At 37.0% G+C, this 22060-nt stretch overlaps 2 protein-coding genes across 2 annotated transcripts; one reads left to right on the top strand and one right to left on the bottom strand.

Annotated features, from left to right (window-relative positions):
- Positions 1–13815: 13815 nt before the first annotated feature.
- LOC116131722 (protein RALF-like 32) lies at positions 13816–14178 on the top strand. The gene has a single exon (XM_031417385.1). It carries the CDS (start codon positions 13816–13818, stop codon positions 14176–14178), a length of 363 nt encoding a protein of 120 aa, XP_031273245.1.
- Positions 14179–15761: 1583 nt separating this feature from the next.
- LOC116131743 (histidine protein methyltransferase 1 homolog) lies at positions 15762–19237 on the bottom strand. The gene is made up of 8 exons (XM_031417412.1): positions 19077–19237; positions 18883–18948; positions 18395–18461; positions 18121–18221; positions 17169–17213; positions 16772–17089; positions 16570–16672; positions 15762–16170 (listed from the first exon to the last, which is right to left on the bottom strand). The coding sequence occupies exons 1-8, from the start codon at positions 19185–19187 to the stop codon at positions 16088–16090; spliced, it is 894 nt and encodes a 297-aa protein (XP_031273272.1). The 5' UTR covers positions 19188–19237; the 3' UTR covers positions 15762–16087.
- Between the last annotated feature and the right edge of the window lie 2823 nt (positions 19238–22060).

Genomic DNA, 22060 nt, shown 5'->3' with positions numbered 1-22060 from the left:
TCAGATGTTACTTGTTGCACTTGATAGCTAGCTCCATCAATAAAATAAGCTTTATTTGACAGACGTGTCTCTACGCGCAATAAGTGTCAGCCATGAGCATTAAATGCAAGCCATATTGAAATGACATCCCTTTTGAAACATTAAATGCGGATGAGGGTGCATTTAATGTGGAGGAGATAATCACGCCGGCACTTGGCAATTTCAATAAAGAAATGCGCCAGTTGATTTTCACAAAGCGTGGGGGTTACTCTTTGCATGGATTGACGACACATGATCACAATCAATGGCTAGGAGCGCAATCTCTCCCAAATGTCTCTTACAAAAGAAATCTAAATGTCGTCTTCCACCTTATAAAACCCTAAGTTTACCCTAAGTTTTCAGAGAACTCAGATTTTTCAGAGAGAAAAACAACGTTTTCAAGCTCCAAACACACAAGTTCATCTTCTCCCAGTTAATGTGCACTCAACGCTACAATGGAGCACCCGTTCCCAGCAACCAAGTGGTAAATAAGTTTCTTCCTTTTTCTCTTTTTTCATTCCTATCAAAGAGCTTACTTTTTACAATCATGGTGGTTATGGGCGTCTGATAAGTTTAAATGATGAACACTTATGGGAAGTGTTCGAAAGAAACACTTTTAAGATTGAGACTTAGGGCAAAAAGCTTTAGAATATCATTCTTAAGAATTTTTAGGGTTTTTAGGGGCTTTGACGGCTACGGAAGAGAAACCATGGTTCTTTTACTCTTCTGAGTCATTGTATGAGGTAGATTATTCAGGGTTTGAGTCACCCCTACATGTCACATCTTTACAGACTCTAAGGGCAATGGAGATCCCTAAGACAAGAACAGCTAGAGAGGGGAGCTTGCAACCACCGGGCACTAAGGCAGGTCCTAGAGAGGTGATACAATCTACCCCCATAGCAGACAAGATCCAGAGCGTAATAGGCTAGTACACAATCAACGTGGACGTGTATCAGTATAGGTTGCATACTACACAGGATCCTTCTAAGAGAATGGTCGCGATCTCGGAAGTCATTTTCAAATGTGGAGTGAAGATAGTCGTCCACCCCTACATTAGGTCGATCCTCGACGACTTCCAGGTTGTGCTATTCCAACTAACGCCAAATGCTTATATGATAGTTATCGCTATGGATATAGCATTTGGCGAGCACAACCTCGGGGAGCCAATGACGCAAGAGCTCGCTTACGCCTACATTCTAAAGAAGAGTAAGGATAAGGACCCATACTACTTTCCAAGTGATCAACGATTGAGGGAGGGATATTTGATTACCCCAGCAATGTGGGGGCTTACAAAACCAAATATTTTTTCTTTTAGTACGACGATGTCTATATATTTAAGGAACCGAGTAGGTTTTCCTTTCAATTTTCAAGTTCTTCGTCCTTTACCCTTAACTTTTTTCTTTAGATATTAAGCTAACGAACTCTTTATTTCTTTGTAGAAAACAAAATTACCAGATTGTCAATACCAGTTGATCGCAGCTGCATCGAAGCATTTGGTCGACTGCTCAACTGAAGTCGCGACACAAAACTACTCATGACAATTGAAAATCTCCGGAAGTATGGATTTTTTCCTCTCGTCACATACTTAGACGATTTAGCTCGTTAATGTTTCTTAAACAAAAAAACCCAAGTCCTTTTATAATATAGACTCTTTTTACTGATGTGTTCGTATGCCATGCAATAGTCATGCAACTAAAGAAGTCAAAGACGTCAAAGAAGTCTGTGGGATTCACCTTCCCTAGACTAAACCCGACTGGAACAGCTGGAGTGACTTCTAACGATGTCCCTATAATGGGGACACAAGCTAGTGAGGAAAGGCAACAACTTGCGGAGTGACATAAAAAAGCTCCCTAGCTTATCGCTGCTCATCTAACAAGGAAGAAAACCACGGCTCAAAGACAAAGAAGAGGAAAACAATACCAACTGAAGAATCTGAATCTGAGTCAAAAGGCTTCAGGATACTGCCTAGTAGGCTATAGCCCTACCCAATTCCCATTTCGAGGGCCACTTCAAAGGATGCCCTAGGGACTTCGCACACCCTAGGGGCTTCACAAAGAAATAAGGGTGCAACCACTCAGGAGGGAACCAGCAAAGAACAAGCCAAAAAGGTCTCTGACACTAGTAGGCACAACCAATCCGTACTAGACCTCTTAGGGTAGATGCCAAACCATCTAAGGTCGGTGGTCTTTACCCTTTTGGAGTTCCAATTGGCCTCAACCTTTAATAGGTACATGGCCTCCTAACCTACTGATCTATTGGCCATCGCTCTTCAACTGCAAAGTCAAGTAAAATAACTCTTTCTCTTCGAGAGCTCTTTCATACATATTGGTTCCTTAGTTTTTTTTTTTTTTTTTTTTTTTTTTTTTTTAAATTAACTCTTTATTCCTTTCCTTGCAGTATTTGCTCGCTCTGAACGTGAATCGCAACAAAATGAAGACCAACTCCTCTAACAAGCTTCATGAATGAAGGAAGAGGTTTTCAAGTTGAAGCAAGCCCTTGCAACTTCAAACGAAGTTGTACACACCACTCAGTTCAAGCGAATATATATCTGACCAAAAGGAACTCTGCTCTACAAACAGTAGATTTTTTAAAAAAATGAGCTTCTGAAGAAGGACGACAATACGAAAGAGCTTCAAGTGACAATAACAAAGCTCACTAAGGAATTGGGCCAAAGAGAAAAAAAGCTGCAAGAGAGCATAGAACGCGAGAAGGCAATAGAGAAGATCCGAACTGAGTTATAGGAGAACTCAGAAAGAGACTGAAGGGTGAGAGAGACAAATCTTGAGATAGCTCGTGGGTGGATCACCTCGCTAATAGAGTAGATGAAACAATTGAATCTCGAGATGGAAAGGAAAGCTGCTCATTGGGCGGTGCAGGCAATTCACAGTCTGCGACCGAACAATCTCAACTTAGACATTTCCAACCTCCTCGAGGAGTACCAAGTAACTCTTGCTTCATTGCAATCCGCTGAGGAGCAAAAAGATCAAGAATCCGTTCATGAGGAAGATTAACAAGAAACCAAAGTCCTTGAAGATCCAACAAGCGACCCATAGATCGTAGTAACCGAAATCAGGGATTTTAAGGTTCAAGACAAATGATTGACCTCTTTTCTGTCTGTTCATCCTTTTGCTCGCAAAGAGTTCATTATAGCTCCTGGTCGTCCATTGTACATATTTTTACAATATATAAATAGACTTTTGACTGATTGTGATAACATTTTTATAATTTAAGTACTTCACAAAACAGATATAGCTTTTCTAATCGCAAAACTTGTAAAACATTGTAAGCAATAAGATCATTAAAACTTGAGACTACAACACAAGTAATTCTTGAAAAAGAAATGGGATAATCTTATTCATAGCATTTACAACAAGGAAAATTTACAAGTAAAACAAATCGCATAAGCTATACACGAGTTTGGAATTTTTGATAATAAGAGCGTAGATGCTCAACATTTCAAGCTAGCGGTACTTCAAAACCATTAAGTCTTTTGAGATGATACGTTCCAAGTCGTATCACTTTAGCGACGTGATATAGGCCTTCCCAGTTAGGTTCCAATACCCTCGTACTTGGTTCTCTTATACCGAGAAGGATTTCTTTTAGAACCAGGTCATCAACCTAGAAGTCTCTTCTCTTGACTTTAGAGTCGAAAAATCTTTTTGCCTGCCGCTAGTAGGAAGCAATCCTTAACCAAGCTTTGTTATAGCGTTCTTCAACTAAGTCCAGACTTGCACGTATAAGTACTTCATTGTCTGACTCGTTATAGAATTCTCTCTGAAGTGAACCAGTTCCTACTTCCATTAGAACCATTGCCTCGCAACCATATGCTAACGAGAAGAGTGTTTCTGAAATAAAGGTCATCGGAGTTGTTTTATGCCCATAGAACTTCTAGGAGGTCATCGGCCTAATTGCCCTTGGCTGTGCCAAGCTTGGCTTTCAATGTGTGCTTGATAGTCTTGTTGACAACTTCAACTTGACCATTATTTTACAGTCTTGATATCTTCATTGTCGAACTATTTCTCGTTATCGGAGATGAGTATATGAGGAATTCCATAGTGGGACACTATGTTATTGAAGACGAAGTCTTTGAGCTTCTTAGTAGTGATTGCGCCCAAATGTTCTGCTTCGACCCACTTAGTGAAATAATCCATTGTGACCACAGCATACTTGATGCCACCTTTACCAGTTGGCATAGGACCAATGAGATCAATTTCCCACATAGCGAATGGCCAAGGGCTGGTCATCATTGTTAATTGGTGGGAAGGAACTCATGGAATGTTCGCGAATCTCTAGCACTGGTCACACTTCTTCACAAAGGTGTAGGCATCTTCATGAAGTAAAGGCCAATAATATCCCTAGTAGATAATTTTAGTGGCAAGAGATCGTGCAGTAGTGTGATTACCACAGATCCCTTTTATGCATCTCTCTCATGATATAGTTTGCTTCTTCATCCATTACACATCGGATGAGGGAAGTGTTAAACCCTTGTTTATACAACTGATCTCCAATGAGAGTGTAACGAGTAGCTCTAGTCTGTAGGAGTCTTACCTCAGTCCTGCTGTTAAGAAGGACCTCATCTTTGAGATACTGAATGATTGGAGTCATCCAAGATACGAACTCAATTGTAGCCATTGCCTGGTCGGGTGAACTGATGTTGGAAACTTCGATATATCTAATCGGGATACAATCTAGTGCATCGGAGTTCAGCGATGAGGCTATCTGGGCCAAAGCATCTGTGATTGAATTACTATCTCTTGGGATCTGCCTGATTGTATAATGCTTGAAGGGCTCAAGTGCGGCCTTAGCTTTCTTCAATTGACTGATCATATTCTCTTCTTTTACTTGATACTCTCCCAAAATCTGATTGACCACCAGTTAGGAGTTGCTATTGGTGTCGATCATATCTGACCCTATCTCTCTTGCTAGTTGCAAACCAGCAAATATGGCTTCTTACTCGACCTCATTATTAGTAGCTTTGAATTCAAATCTAAAGGTTTCATAAATGTGAGTTCCCTCTAGACTAGTTAGCAGAAGACCAGCTCCAGTTCTTCTTTTGTTAGAAGACTCATTAACATAAAGACTCCAAGTTGACAAGTTTCGAACAGTTTCTTGGATAACTTCACTAGCTAGCTATTCGGGTTCTCGATCTAGCTAATATAAGAACTCTGAAATGAAATCAGCAACAGCTTGCCCTTGATTGCTTCTTTTAGTCTATAATGCAAATTGAATTTACTTAGTTTCATAGCCCACTTAAGCAATTTACCCAAAGCCTCTGGCTTTTGAAAGACCTACCTGAGTGGATAATTGGTCAATACATGAATGGTGTGGGCATGGAAGTAAGGTTGCAACTTCCTGAAAGCGATTAACAAGATATAAGCTAATCGCTCCATCTCTGGATACCTTGACTCGGCGTCCAGTAGTTGTTTGTGTTAGACTAGATGCCCTAGAGCCAATCAATTATTGTAGAATTAACTCTTTGTAATAATGTTGATTAATCAATAAAAGACATTTTATTCCATATCGCGTAAATCATTATTATTGCAATATGTATTGATATATGTCTTTAGAATGGTAAAACCGTGACGAGGGTATCAAGTGTTTCAAATCTTGATAGTGAGAACCCTATGACCACATATGGTGACCATTCTAGAAACGTCCGTAGCCCCAGTATTATTCTAAAGTAAAGGCACAGATAATACGGTAAGGTTATCATAGTGTTGAACGACCCTGTTGAAAGGCAGTGACTGATCTCACTTGTCGAGGTTGTTTGGTGATAACCTGGTGCAACACATGGGTGCTTGCTGTAGGCGAATACATCGCAACAAGTTCACTGGACTGACCCACCAGAGGATTCCATATGGATGGTAACCCCAGTGTCTATGGAACAAATCCTCTAACGAATGGTGATGCATGTGATCCTTAGACTTGAGATCACCGGAACGCCTTGTGCATCGATTGGTGCAGTTTGACACTAGCCTAACGCAGTTTTATTCAAAGCTGTCAATATAATGGTGATTGGCTGCATCAAGGAGTGTATCAAGACTATGGTGGATAGACAGAAGATTCATCACTCCCGAGTACGGGAGAAGTTATCTCACCATGCAATTCAGTACATGACAATGACACTAAAACTGTGGCCACAGTGGGATTGAGTTGTTGCTTTATCCAGTTTATAATATAGGTCATTGGTCTATAACCTAAATACATAATATCAAGAGTAACCAAAGGTTGACACTATTTCTATGCCTTCATCTCGTCGAGATAACATATGATGAAAGGATCGAATTGTACGGTAACCATATCGCTGACAGGTAGTTACTTTGTTGAATCTGAATCTATTGGGTGGTTATGATGCCTTACTAGGGGCCAATCTTGGTATGTGTATTAGTGAGATGATTAATTGGTGTTAATTACGATAATATACACTACCAGTATGAATGAGGAGCCTATGGGTCACACACATAGAAGATAATTTAAGACTCAAGAAGTAAGAAGGGCGTTTTCGTCTTTTTGGGTGAAAGGGTATTTTGGTAATTTCATAGTGCAATTAAATTTGCTGAGGTCGTAGCCTTTTATTTAATTTGTTAGAAAAATTAAATAAGTGAAATTACATTTAAATATGTGTTAGCATATATTTAAATAAATTATCATTATTGTTAAATGTTAATATATATATATATATATTAATTGATTTTAATTGAGATAATGATGAATTAAAACAAATATCTAATAGGGAGTGTTTGGAAACATGGGGTATTTGGGTTGGAGCCCAAGCCTGTTCCATATGGGAATAAGGCAATTAAATTTTACTATAAAAGAAAAAGGTTTCTTTGTAAAAATTAAGAGATTCATTCATTCACATTTTTCATTGAAAAAGAGAAAACACACAACCCCAAACTCTCTCCCACGCCAGACTTGGTTTTTGCCTAAAAATCAATTTCTCTTCATTTCTTCTTTGTTCTTAAGGCTAAAGAGGGATCTAGCAAATCCCTCCTTAGTTCCTTGCAATTGCCTTCGTGTGGACTACGTCGGTTCGACCCTACACTTGGGTCGGTAGCAAAATACATTCAGAGACAAATTTGGAGGAGCCTCCAAATGTGCGTATGGTTTCTTAAACTCTGGATTAATTTTTTGCAGATTCTTATTGTGATATAAATTGTAAAATTGTAACCTGATCTTGGTTCTATGGAACGATTCTTGTTATTATTGATTTTGTTTTCCGTTGCCTCAATGGATCGTTTCCTAACAGTTTGCTCATATAATACATTGGCCACTGAATTTTACCCTCTTCCTGAATGAGAGCTGCACTGATCGCATACTGAGAGACGAATAGGTAGAGAAATAAAATTCCCTTGGGAAAAGGCTTAGACAGAAGATGTGGTTTTTTAAGATGCTTTTTTATGCTTTGGAAGGCTCGCTCACACTCTGGAGTCCATTCAAATCTCTTATTGGCTTTGAGTATATTAAAGAACGGCAAACAACGATCTGTTGCTCTTGATGTGAAGCGATTGAGAGCCGCTATTCTCCCATTCAAGCTCTGCATTTTTTTTCGATTGGCGGGACTTTTCATATCTAGAAAAGCTTGGATCTTCTCGAGGTTCACTTCAATTCCCCGATGGTTGACCATATACCTTAAGAATTTTCTTGAGATACTCCAAATGAACACTTAAGAGGATTAAGTTTCATTCTATACCTCCGAAGTATATCGAACATTTCTGCAAGGTTAACTATGTGATCTAAAGCGACATGCGACTTGACCAGCATGTCATCGACATAGACCTCCATTGATTTTCTAGTCTACTCGGAAAACATATGGTTAGCCAAACGCTGGTAGATCATCCCAATAATCTTCAGACCAAAGGGCATGACTTTGTAACAGTACAATCCTCGATCTGTGATAAATGAGGTATGCTCCTTGTCAGGCATGAACATCGAGATCTGATTATATCCCAAATAGGCATCCATGAAGCTTAACAGCTCATGCCCAAAAGTGGCATCAGCGAGTTGATCAATTCTGGGCAAAGGAAAACTGTCCTTCAAACATGCTTTGTTGAGATCCGTGAAATCAACACACAAGTTCGCCACTTACCATTGGGTTTTTTCACCAAAATAGGATTAGCGACCCAACTAGAGTAATGAGCTTCCCGAATGAACCCAATTGAGAGGAGTTTGTCCACCTTAACCTTAAGAGCAACATAACGCTCTAGGTCCATAGCTCTTATCTTCTGGCGAATAGGCTTGAATTCACTATCGATGTTGAGTGCATGAAATATAATATCCGGGCTGATCCTGACCATATCAGCATGAGTCCATGCAAAAACATCTATATTCTATCCGAGGAAGCTTATTAAATCAGTAGTGAGCTGAGGGTTGAGATTGTTTTCGATTCTCAACACATGGGTCGGCTCATTTTGGTCGACAGAAACCTTAGATAAAGTCTCAACAGGCCCACCGTGGGAATACTCCTCTTGAACATGAGGATCAATGTTGTCTTTCACTAGACCGGGTTGTGGTTCAATCCTGCTGATCGTCATTGTCTACTCAGGAATGCATACAGGCTTCCTTTTCCCTTTGCATGCCATATGTAGTACTCTAACATAGTAGTCGTGAGATTCACGTTGAGACCCCTTAACTTTCCCACACTTTGTCAAAGTGGAAAATTTCATCTTCAGATGATAGATGGAGGTGACAGCCTTAAAGTTCCACATAGAAGTCGTCCCAAGATGCCATTGAAAGCTGATAGACAGTCTATTACCAAAAATTTTGTCATCTTAGTCACTTCGTGGGTCTCACCCAAAGTGACAAGAAGTGTAATTATTCCCCTCAGAATCAGATGATCCCCAGTAAAACCATAAAGAGGAATGGAGACAACTTCAGATCCATCTTCTCTAACTACATTTCCTCGAATGCTCACTAAAATGGGATACTCACGGCGCTCCCATTATCCACCAACACTCTATGGACTTTGCACCTTCTATTTCAATCGTAATCATGAGTGCATCCTCATGAGAGTGATGCAGTCATACTGTGTCATTTTTAGAGAAGGTAATCTCCTCTTCTCTGTGAAACTTGCTAGGTTGCAGTGCCTTATTTAGGATACTCACGAGCTCATGCTGAGCTTCTCAAGCGTACTTCTCTTGAGCACCTCGAAAGTTCCCCGCAATATGCGGTCCCCTAAATATAATTCCTACCAGATGTAGGCTTTTGCGACCACGACGCTTCTTCCCATAGCCCTCTTGATCCTTCTCTCGAAAGGGAATTAGACTATCAACATACTCCTTGAAGTGCCCTTTTTGAATAAGGTCTTCAATAGCCTGCTTAAGAGCTCGACACTCATCGATATGGTGCCCATTATCCCAATGATAACGGAAATATTTCTTGTTATTTCTTTTAAAAGGGGGATTTTTCATGGGCTCTGGCTCTCCAAACATATTAGCTTCTTCTAACTTGTCTAGAATAGTTGAAACCAATGCATTGAGTGGAGTATATAAATTCTGGTCGCGATCGCAATGAGAAACTTGGGCATAGGATTTTCTGGGCTCAAACTATTGTTTCTTTCCCTTTCTCTAATCGTCATTAGCGAACTTGCGATCAGATCTTCTACTACTCTCTCCCCGGTTTTTCTCCTTTCCGATTGAGAGCGTTGGTCAAAGGCCCAGGTCTTGGTAGTTTAAAGCTGCCACTGAATTCTCTATTCTCATATATTTCTCTATGAGGTTATAGAAGCAAGTGAGGGAAATATCGTCCTTAGATTACAATTTCTTCCACATGTCGGTTTGCAGGCAAACTCCAGCAATAATTAGAGTTCAAACTGAATCTTCGAGTGTATTAGCCATCTTATTAAGCTCTCTGTGGAACATGTCAATTTAAGACTGGAGGGAATCATTCTTCTCCTGCCGTATGTTTCTGAGATAACTCAACGGCATTGAAAACTCCTATTGGCTCGGAAGTGCCTTAAAAATAATGAACTCATCTGCTGCCACAAGTTGATAGACCCTGGTAGAAGCAATTTGAACCAACGTTTGGCGTGGGCAGTCAGAGTCACTACTAAGCAGTGACATTTCGCCAAGCTAGAAACTTGGTAAAGCTCCATGAGGTCGTTAAACTCATAGAAGTGATCTTGCGGATCAGAATCATTGAATGCTCGCATGTCGGGCATCCTAAGTCTTAATGGGAGAGGAGTAGTGAGAACTGCTGGAGAAAAGGGAGACGTCTTTGCGACATGCCCCTCTCATTCTGCTGAGCTTTAAGCCAATCCAGAGCTTGTTGTAACTCCTCTATCTGAGGAAACAGAGCCATCTGGGGATCGCTTTCCTTTATATAGGTACGCTCTAAATGATTGTGATCAAGGAAAGACCACAAATCATACTTTTCCCTGCCTTGCCCGGAGCCTTTGGCATACCTTGACACATGCTAGCTGGAGCCACGTGAAGGCACTGAATGGCTTGGGGAGTTCTTCCTACCTCCACGGTGGTCAGAATTGACCCACGGACAATGGGTATTTCCCTCGTGGTGATGGTCGGAACCATTATTTCGACGATAATGGGAATCTCCTTGCCGAGCACTCTTGTGGGGTGCCCTTGCGATGTGGCATGAGATGGCTCATGATGCGACATACTGCCAAGTTGCAAAGCTACAAGTATTTTCCTTGTCTCGCGACCAATATTCGCTAGCCCTTTAGAGACCTTTAGCCCATGCTGAGCCTTTTGCTTTCCATTGTCTTTGCGCGCTGTAGTGCGCATGGTACGAGTTTTTGCTCATTTCCATGTTTTAGCACGACCTACAAATGTTTTTGTAGGTGGCACCGCCTTATCAGAATTAGGCAGCACAACCTAATCCAAACGATCTAACCTTCAGCTAACCGTTTGGAAGATATTGTTGAACCTTTCCAAGTAATCCATTGTAGTCGGATCTAGCTGAGAGGTCAAAGGGATGCCCACCGTAGTACTTTGGGTAACTAAAGGTACTTCGGGAGGAGTAACATCCTGCACTCGGGGGGTCTCCTCGTTGTTGGTGCTAGCACACTCGATTTCAAGACCTCGAGCCATGAGTTCGCAGATAGAACTAATTGATTAGAAATACTGGATGAAGAGTTGATGTGAAATCTAGCCCTCCTTCTAGCACCAAACTATTGATGCTTGATTTTGACATCAACGACCTCGCACGTGCAAAGTGCTAAAAGAGTCTTATAAATTACACATGATTAATTGATTTAAGAACTAGGACAAGGTTATAAATGCTATTGAATGCAAAGACTAAATAATAAATAAGACACATGATTTTTATAGTGGTTCAGATGCTTACAGCGATTCCTACATTCACTATTTCTTTTATATAAATGTGTTTACATGAGGTCGCATAGAGCGAACAGCAAACAGAGGTTAATGACTATATTCAGAGAGAATATTAAGCAAGTCTCTTTCTCGTAGGTTGTCTTTGCTATTGATTGTTATGAAAATCAGAGAATGATCGATCTCGAATTTGTGAGGAGGAGTCCTCTATTTATAGTTGTTGAATTCAAGGTAATGATTATAAGTCTGCAAGTGGGTAGGTGTCCTGCAAGTCCTTCCTTGCCTCCTATTGGCTGATAACTTAGGAAATATCCTCAAATTATCTAGGGCTTGGACAGGTGTGCAATCTTCATTCACTCATAGACAAAGCTTGAATCTGCTGGGTTGGTGACAGTCGTATTCTCTCTATCTTGGGGTGACATGGCAGCTCCTAGATGGATCAAAGTCTTCCTGAACTCTGATTGGTGCTTGCTGATATAAGCTTACGTCAGCCCTGATTTTTTAGGCATAACAATCGTTTTTGCCTGTTAAAACCTAGAAGAAGCACAGTTGTTCTATGTCAGATCTTAGTGATTCTTCTACTCCATATAATTTAGAGGATTCCAAAAGCAATGTGGTGTTGTATACCCATGTAATTGCCTTCACTTTGTACTAGCTCGAGACTATCGCTAAGGGGCGTTTGGTTGGGGGTTATATAAGTTTACTAAGGTTACGTCATCTTATATTACTTGATTATCACGTTTTGTTATCAAGTAATATAAGATTTCGGTAATTTTCCAATATCAATAGTAGTTATTGTTGGTAATATTGAACGTAATCTGATGATCTCCACTTTCTTAGGTATTGTAAGATTATTTGGTTATTTTATTTCTGTTACAATTTAATCTCTTATTAATAAAATTTTTGGAGAATAATGCATTTGTTTTAAAATCAATTTACATGAATTTGGCTTTTATAATTTTACCCCAATTAATTAACTTTTTGAACAAAACTACTCTTAAATTCAAAACAAATTGCAACCCACCCAAGCCACCACCACCACCACCCACATGTCATTGTCAGCCAGCGGCCAGTCGCCGCCGCCACAACCTAAGATGCACGGAAGGCTGGAAATGGCCGTTATACACTGATATGGCCATTTCCGACCACAGATCTTGACGACAAGATTTTTTGGGTCTTCGACCCAAATTAATAAGTAATCAAACATATATCCTATTTTTTAATCTAAATAGGATAACATAAATGTAACATTCGTTTTGATAGTTGAGTAGTATTCATTAAAATCTGGAGGGAAAAGTTAATTTGATAGTCAAGTAGTCAAACAACAATCAAGGCGTTCATCATGGAAAAAATCCAAATGTAAACTAACTTCACGTCAACAAAATAAGTCTCTAGTTATAACATATCTATTTGGAGTTTTTCTCATCAACCCCCCTAATTTTGTGAAAATAATATGTATCTCCGTCAATTATTATATTATCATTTACCCCCTAAAATAGTATCAAAACCCTCTAATAGGGAGATATATAATACTTTTCAGAAATCAAAGAGCCTTTTATCTCTCAAATAAAAAAGCCTATCTACTTGTAGGGATTTGTTCAAAAGTCATCGAATCTAGAAGCAAGTCACATCACTCACTGATGACATCAACGGAAGGAAATGAGATATAGAGAAGAATATACAAACTCTAACAAAAATGAGTAATACTAGTCTTGTAAAGAGGTATACAAAGAGTTATACAAAGAATCAAATCCAGCCTTTAAAAGAAGAGAAAAAGAGAGAAAGAAAGAGACAATCATAAATTTCAAGGACTGGATTTGACTCTTTATATGCCTCTTTATAAACTTAGTATTACTCAACAAAAATAAGTACTGTAATGTTATTGGATTAGTCCATTGCTCAAAGAATTAACTAATAATCCAATAATCAATTTACTATTCTGCCTTTTTCAGTTAAAGTTAACTGATAATTTTAAATAGTATCATTATAAAACTTGACAGATGAAAAAATGCCATTTTGAAATTTTATAAGTAGAAAAGTGGCATTTCACCAAACCTCGTTCTCCCTTAAACAAAATAATAAATAAATAAACATGTCTCTTAGTAAAAAAAGGGTTCGTAGACCATATTTATAAACTATAAACAGCATAAATTTCTGATTTGTTTTCTTTTCATTATGATTCAAAATATTAATTGAATTATTACTTTGTGTTTTACATATTGGAGTTAACAAATCGAAATATAAGGAAAAATGAAATTAATGAACGATAATTGAAGTCTGACTTTTTACATATGAAAATTAAAAGAGAATGATATAAAAAGCAAAACATGAAGAGTGGTCCATTAATTTCCCCAACTCAGAAAGCAATAGAATTGGTTAGGTGAAAGTGTGGTCCCTCTCTAATGCGACTTCCACTACAACATTTTAAGAAAGACAATTTTTCATCATACTCTTCTATATAAACTACTTTCATTTCAAGTGGGAACCCATTGAAATCCATTAAACAATGGAAACAAAGCCTAAAATTCTGTGTCTTCGTCTCAGCTTTTTTCTACTCACATGCCTATTGCTTCTGCTTCTCACCAAAGCTGCAACAATAACAACAACAACAACAAAAAGCAATATATGCAACAAATCAATTGCAGAGTGCAATGAAGATCTTGAGATGTTGATGGACTCTGAAATCACTAGAAGGGTTCTTGCACGAAAGAGATACATAACACCCGGAGCTCTAAAGCCAGACCAGCCAGTTTGCAACGGCGGCAGTAGAGGCGAGGCTTATAGTAAAAGCGGAGGCTGTCTTCCTCCTCCATCCAACCCGGCAAATCGAGGTTGCCCTGCATACTATCGCTGCAGGTCTAACTCGTGATTCACTCTGTTTCTCTCTTCTATGTTTTTGTTTTCTGGGTTGAAAAGGGTTTCTGTTTTTAATTTAATCTATATATTATCTAAGCCATGATTACTATAGATCTTAATTTCATATTTATGTTATGATCGACATGTTTTTTTTTCTCCCTGATTCTCTTGCATGTGATAACAAGTATTGGTTCGGTGACAGTTGAACCAGTTCTACATAAATCTATTACGTGTCATGAGAAAAGATGTTTGATTTTTGTTTTATTAAAAAACCTATATAAAATGAATAAGAGAGAAACTCAGAACATATTCCCATTAAATTACATGAAATAAAAAATTTACTTAAAAACAACATATATATGCTTTCTCTACAGAGTAACTTTTATTTGAATGAGTAATCGAACACTATTTTCTACTAATTACATTATACTGTTTCAATTTGACTCGAAAAAACAAACCATGTCTAAATTTTTCCTGACATTTCAGAAACAAAATCCTTTCAGAGAGTGAACCAGTGCGCTATAAAAAGTACTACATCTTAGTACTATTTTTTGCACAAGTGAAAGGAATTTAAGAACTCCAAACAAACGACTTTCTATAAGGCTCCAGTTCCACTATGTTGATCCATGACTACAGAGAATACTGACTACGAATCTTTGTCATAATTATAAAAAAAATAAGACCCATATACTCACAATAAAGTCACAGCCATTCATCTAAAATATAAAGGTCTTCCATATTTTTTGAAGACCACTTCAATTGCCTTAGTTTATGTTTAACTATGTCGAGGGTTAATGTTACACCACCTGAAACATTAAGCCGAGAAAAAGTTTTCAATAACACAGACGGACGTTATCTATATGCCTCTCCGATAACATCCTATCACTTATTAATTTAATTTTGTTTTTCCCTCAAACTAACAACAAGGATTAGTCAACTTTCAAATAAATGTACAGATGATGGAATCTTAATGAATGAATATATTGATGATATTTACACCCGTCCCATCAAAGATTTTCTCTTAAACAAAAACTTCTTGTCATAAATCTCTCCATGCTTTCAATTAGGGGTGGACCAAATCAGTCTGCTTCATTTTCTGGTAGAATCGAGCCAAACTGAAATTTTTTTTTTCCCTCAAGAACCAAACCAAGTACAAATCATGTACGAGAATCAAACCAACAAATAACTGATCGATTTGATTCAGTTTAGTAATATTCTTCTGTCAATATAGTTTTGTCAATATTTCTTTACAATCACCATCATTCCTAAAACACAATTTAATTGAAGGGATCAGTAGATCCTTTAAAAGAAGTAAATCTCATACAAAAAAATCAGGTCATCTTGCAGCCTAGTAATATAGTTTAACCATATTCTAGGTCAGGCTTGCAAATAAATACTAAACATAGCTAAGATGCTGTAGTAAATATATTCCCATTCATTGTTGGTCTTCCAAAACTCCAATAATATTCAATTTCAAGTACATATTTCAAATCGTACAGCAAAAATAAATAATAACAGGATCAATCAAAATTGTATGAGACCAATGATTAAAATCATACTAGCACATATCTGTCCAATTCATGAAAATAAAATAAATAAAGATATAAAAACCACAATCCAATATAGAAGATGCAACGTGAAATCATACTACTACTTAACACAAGTTACAAAAATTCAATTGTACAATTCTAGCATATGAAAATGAAACAATAGTTTATCAAAAGTAACAGACCAGAAAAGGAAAGAAGTACATGGGAACAACGAAATACATAGGAGATACCTTTTATCAAATTATGGAATACTCACTTTCATACAGTACAGATAAAGTAACAACTTCAGAATGTGATCCTCAAATGGAATGCCAAGGAGCCACTAGTTGACTCAACAAATACAAGGATCATGTAGTAAACAAAGTTCAAGCACTACTTAATTGAAAGCTTCCATACCTCTCTGACATTAGAAGAACCATCTGCCACTTCAGCAACCAGGCACGCAGCCATAAAACCTGCAAAAAAAAATAAAAAGGACAACTTATAGGATTGCCGTCACTGCATACAATTATCCCATCTGAGACCATAAATATCAGTAAAAATGAATGATACGTTCAATGTGTATTCTATACTTGCACACAATATCAAGGATAGCATAATATGCACAGACACATAACAAGACTTATTTGTCGCCAAGTACATGCATGACATGAAAAAGTATCCTAGTTGAAGAGAAAGTGTGTTTTCACAAGACAAGATTACGCCTACGGAAACAAAGAGAGCTACTTTCATGCATTTATGTGATATATTGAAATGTTCAACTGCTTGTTCCCCTGTCAACAAAAGGGAGGTAATAAAACACAGTTATGTCTCCCAACAACTTTTGCAAATATATCTCAGAAGGATAAGCTCACCATCTTTCTCCACCATAGACATGAATTGTCGTGTTCCGCCACCTACTCCAAAATAATGTTTCTTTGCTGCCATGTACACAACTCCATGAGGACGGCTGACGCACTGCAATATAAACATTTTTACAACTCAAGAATGGCAATTTGCAATAAAAAGGAATAATTCTTTCATTAAAAAGGAAATATATACACCATTAAGCAACACCTTTTTTATAAGTCCATAGAGATTTTGATGAGCAGAGATTGAGTAGATAGTCTCTGCCATCAATATAATATCATAACCAGAAGTTGGACTCTGCCCTGAGCTGTTCAGATCCTTTTCATTGTCATTTACACAAGGTAGAAGTTCATGGATTTGACTCCAGTCACCAGCAAAGAAGCGCACTTCTACTCCAGTATCATGATTTGCTTCATTTGCAGCAGCAGGCTGAAGCTTCTTGGAAAGGTTGGCATTTACATTAGGAATAGTGAGAAAACGCAGAACTTCAGCATTGAAGTCTTGGAAATGTATGACAGCTGCACCCTAATACAACAAAACAAGAAGCTAAATAAAATTATAGATTTTCAAAAATCCAGTTGTAGACAGTACAACACATTTTTACCTCATGGCAAGTAAAGATCCCAGGAATACCATGACCACATCCAAGCTGGAAACAATTAGATGAATTTCACTGATTAAAATTAAGGAAAGATAAGCCATTATAGTAGAATCTGATTCAGTATATACCATGGTTCAAACAGGAATCAATCAGGAAACAATGATTTGATGTGAGATGTATGGTTTCTTCACCATGAAGATATTCAAAAATTAATTCTTCTTTGTATCGAAGATTTGTTAAATTCCATAGAAAAACGAACCCTGTTAAGTGACCGAATTGTTCAGAATTCAAAGTTTAATATCAAATAGACATAAATGTGACATGCCAATTTAAGTTCTATTAAACTTACAGGATTTTATCCACCTATGAAGTGGCATAATCTGGCACAAGTTGAACTGTTAAAGGAATCAATAAGATAAGCTTTGGATTTAAATTCTCAATCTAATTAGATAAACAACTTGTTGACCAAATTAAATTGAACTAGATGGTAACTTCAAAATTAAAGATCATGCATTTGAAAAAAAAAAAATAAATAAATAATCATGGTCACTAACATCTTTGCAATTTTAATAGGCAACTTACACAGCACAAACATGTGTGAAAATTATATTAATATATGATCCCAACTCTTCATTGACGTTGATATTATAAGTATCACACTGTACCTTGACCAGCTCTGTAGTTGACAGTCAAAATTCTATAAGCCTTGAATCCCAATATTCATATTCTAGCCCTTACAATTATATTGCTCACCCACATAGAAATTATTAGATGTAGTAAAGCACACAACAACAGATTTTCAGGGCATTCAGATTCTAAAAGGGAATCCCATTTTGCATAAGTTACAGTAAACAAGAATTAGAGTTTTCAAAATCAATGAAATCTTATCATGCCAAGTATCAAGAGAACTATGAATTGTTGAACAGTTTAAAAATACCTGAAATTACAAGCCCACCTCTAAAACACGCTTTCCAGTAAATGATATATTCCCATTTTCAGCATCCGAGCATAGAGCTTTAACAAGATCCAGAGAACCTTCCCATAACTTCAGTCCCCCTACCCCAAAAACATATTTTTTTAGCAAATGAGTGCACTCATCCAACATTAACAAAAATAAAAATGTTCCAAGAACATAGAGAAGACAGTAAACTGCTATTAAAGAATTACATAAAATTAGCAAAGAAACAAAGAAACAAAGAAACAAAAGCTAAAAGTAGTAGATTATGCACCTTCGTATACCCCAGGAACTAAATCGGAGTTAGGCAACCCAAAAACCTCTTTAGTGCTCACTCGGCCCTAACAGAAAATCAAAATATAGTTTAGATATTATCTTTCCACAATTGGATAAATTTCATCCTGTTCCTAAGGAAAGGCCTAATCATGACCAGACCAATTCGGTTCCGGATAATAGCCTCCCTACAAACATCCCTGTAGGTTTTTCTTTTTATAAAATTTTATAATATGATGTTCATGCCAAATTTTAGAATATCATGAATGTTTCCGATAAACTTTGAGAATTGTTATGTCAACCTGCATTTTACTGAACATTATTTTGGCTTTAAAAATTATTTAAAAAAAAAAAAAAAAAAAAAAAACCTACTAATCAAAATTTCAGATATTTCCAGGCAATGCAAGAAATCCAACTTAAATGTAAAGAAAATATTTCGAATTCATTCTTAGTGTAATTGTGAAACTTATTACAAACATTGATTGATACCTTGAGCAAAGTGAGTTCATCACTTATGTTGACTGGCTCCAGAGTGCACTTGACAGATGACGAAACCTACTTGGCATAAAAAAGAAAAATAATAATAACAATAAATAAATAAATATTAAAAAGAGGAAATGTATGACTCATAATAGAACAAAAGAAGATGCATAAGTAGTGAATGGAAAGATAATAAGAGATACCTGAGAGGAAAGTACTTCGATGCAAGGAGGAGGAGGAGGGGAAGGAGGAGGAGGTTCGTCCGCAAGAGAATCAAGAAACGACAAACCCACGCCTTTCTTGTCCGATGCCATTAATTTTCAGCTCTTGCTATCAGTTGCTGGCTGTGGCTTTGGGGTTTGGGGGTTTTGGGGTTTTTCCGTTTTTGAGATGGAAAGAAACAAAACTTTGGGCCATGCTCATAGGTTTTACATGGAATCCAACACATGATATAATGGCCCAAGATAGATTTTCATTTTCTAGCGGTTATTGGGTTCGTTTGAAACAAAGAAAGTGGCAAAATTATATTAAATGACATTATTTTAGCGTTAAAAGTTGAAGAGTTGTACTTTCTCGCATCATAGCAAAATAGCATTATACACAATTTTAATGAACGAAAATACCTTATTTACAAATTTTTAAACCTTTAACCAGAACACATTCTTCAACGGTTCAACCCTTAAAATCCATCTAACCCATCTCAACCTTTACAATCCCTACCGAATCAAAAAATATTTACACAAATGGGTGGTTAATGTTGGTTATTTGGGTTAATCTTTAGGTTGGGATGTTGAAAATCGAAGAATTTTGATGTTTTTGACGAAATTTGGGATTGCCTATTGGAGGGTATTGGTGGTATCGGCCACTTTTTCAACCCAAGGTTGGAGAAGACAAAAATTGTTTGATATCATCCAATAGAGGGTATTAGATGTCTAATAAGACTATAGGGGGGGATAATAATTTTCATAGAGGGGTATTAGATGTCTAATAAGACTATAGGGGGGGATAATAATTTTCATAGAGGGGTATTAGATGTCTAATAAGACTATAGGGGGGATACTAATTTTCATAGAGGAGTATTTTAATTTTCATAGAGGGGTATTTTAATATTGTCCAACCCCCAAACCCCCCACTTTTATATGACGGTATCGAACACTTTTCATCTTCTTCAACCTTGGGCTGGGATACCNCACGGAGGAGGAGGAGGGGAAGGAGGAGGAGGTTCGTCCGCAAGAGAATCAAGAAACGACAAACCCACGCCTTTCTTGTCCGATGCCATTAATTTTCAGCTCTTGCTATCAGTTGCTGGCTGTGGCTTTGGGGTTTGGGGGTTTTGGGGTTTTTCCGTTTTTGAGATGGAAAGAAACAAAACTTTGGGCCATGCTCATAGGTTTTACATGGAATCCAACACATGATATAATGGCCCAAGATAGATTTTCATTTTCTAGCGGTTATTGGGTTCGTTTGAAACAAAGAAAGTGGCAAAATTATATTAAATGACATTATTTTAGCGTTAAAAGTTGAAGAGTTGTACTTTCTCGCATCATAGCAAAATAGCATTATACACAATTTTAATGAACGAAAATACCTTATTTACAAATTTTTAAACCTTTAACCAGAACACATTCTTCAACGGTTCAACCCTTAAAATCCATCTAACCCATCTCAACCTTTACAATCCCTACCGAATCAAAAAATATTTACACAAATGGGTGGTTAATGTTGGTTATTTGGGTTAATCTTTAGGTTGGGATGTTGAAAATCGAAGAATTTTGATGTTTTTGACGAAATTTGGGATTGCCTATTGGAGGGTATTGGTGGTATCGGCCACTTTTTCAACCCAAGGTTGGAGAAGACAAAAATTGTTTGATATCATCCAATAGAGGGTATTAGATGTCTAATAAGACTATAGGGGGGGATAATAATTTTCATAGAGGGGTATTAGATGTCTAATAAGACTATAGGGGGGGATAATAATTTTCATAGAGGGGTATTAGATGTCTAATAAGACTATAGGGGGGATACTAATTTTCATAGAGGAGTATTTTAATTTTCATAGAGGGGTATTTTAATATTGTCCAACCCCCAAACCCCCCACTTTTATGAATAATGCTACATTTACACCACTCTTTTACATCATTTTTATTACATCATGATGTGGCATATGTCACAACCACACAAATTTTATTATTTTAATATTATAATAAAATTTGTGTGGTTGTGGCATATGCCACATCATGATGTAATAAAAATGGTGTAAAAGAGTAGTGTAAATGTAGCATTACTCCACTTTTATATGACGGTATCCAACACTATTCATCTTCTTCAACCTTGGGCTGAGATACCTTCCAATAGCAGTCCTAGGTTTCATTAAAAACATCAAAAAAAAAAATATTTACAACATTCTTAGTTAAAATTTAACCTAAACAACCAATATTAACTATCCATCTACATAAAAAATCCTAATTAACATGTTTCTTAAACACAAAACCCAATAAGAATCGGCTTATAGCTTGGGTTTTCAAATTCTTCAATGGGAGGAAGGATTAGTTTAACTTTACAGAAGATGGGTGAATGGGTTAAGGTTTATTTAAATATGAGGGCATTTTCATCCTTTACATTGTGTAAAATGCCATTTTGCTATTTTGAAAGAGAGTTTTCAAAAAATGCTACTTTTCAACTCCACCCCTAAAATAGGGTCATTTTATATAATTTCTCAAGAAACTCCACTTCTTAAGACACTTTATTTGAAAATGGGAAGCCATATGTAGCTTCCATATAATTCATCAATATCCTCGTTGCTGAATACACCTCTTTTATGTTTAAAATAAATCTCTTTAAACCCTATTTAATGCCAAAAATAACACTATAAGCTTAACTGGTTTTTTTTTTTTTTTTTTTTTTTATCCCTATCCCCAATTTCAAACCTAACTACTCTTTCTTTTCCATCCCTTTTCCCCAATTTTAATTTTAATTATTTTTTTATTTATATATTTACAACTCTTTTCCCCAACTTAAAATTTGAAACATACTTGTTTTCTTCAAGTTCAGATTCATCATGTTGTATGATTAATTTCTCCATAATTCCAGTAATATATTTTTATTGAACAAAGAAATAAAACAAAAGATTTCAATGACTGTTACCTCGGTGTAAGGTTAGGGATAATGACAATTGTGTTATTTGGAT

Source organism: Pistacia vera, unplaced genomic scaffold (genome assembly GCF_008641045.1).
Source record: "Pistacia vera cultivar Batoury unplaced genomic scaffold, PisVer_v2 Contig240, whole genome shotgun sequence".
NCBI lineage: Eukaryota > Viridiplantae > Streptophyta > Magnoliopsida > Sapindales > Anacardiaceae > Pistacia > Pistacia vera.
This window is presented reverse-complemented; position numbering and strand designations above follow the sequence as displayed.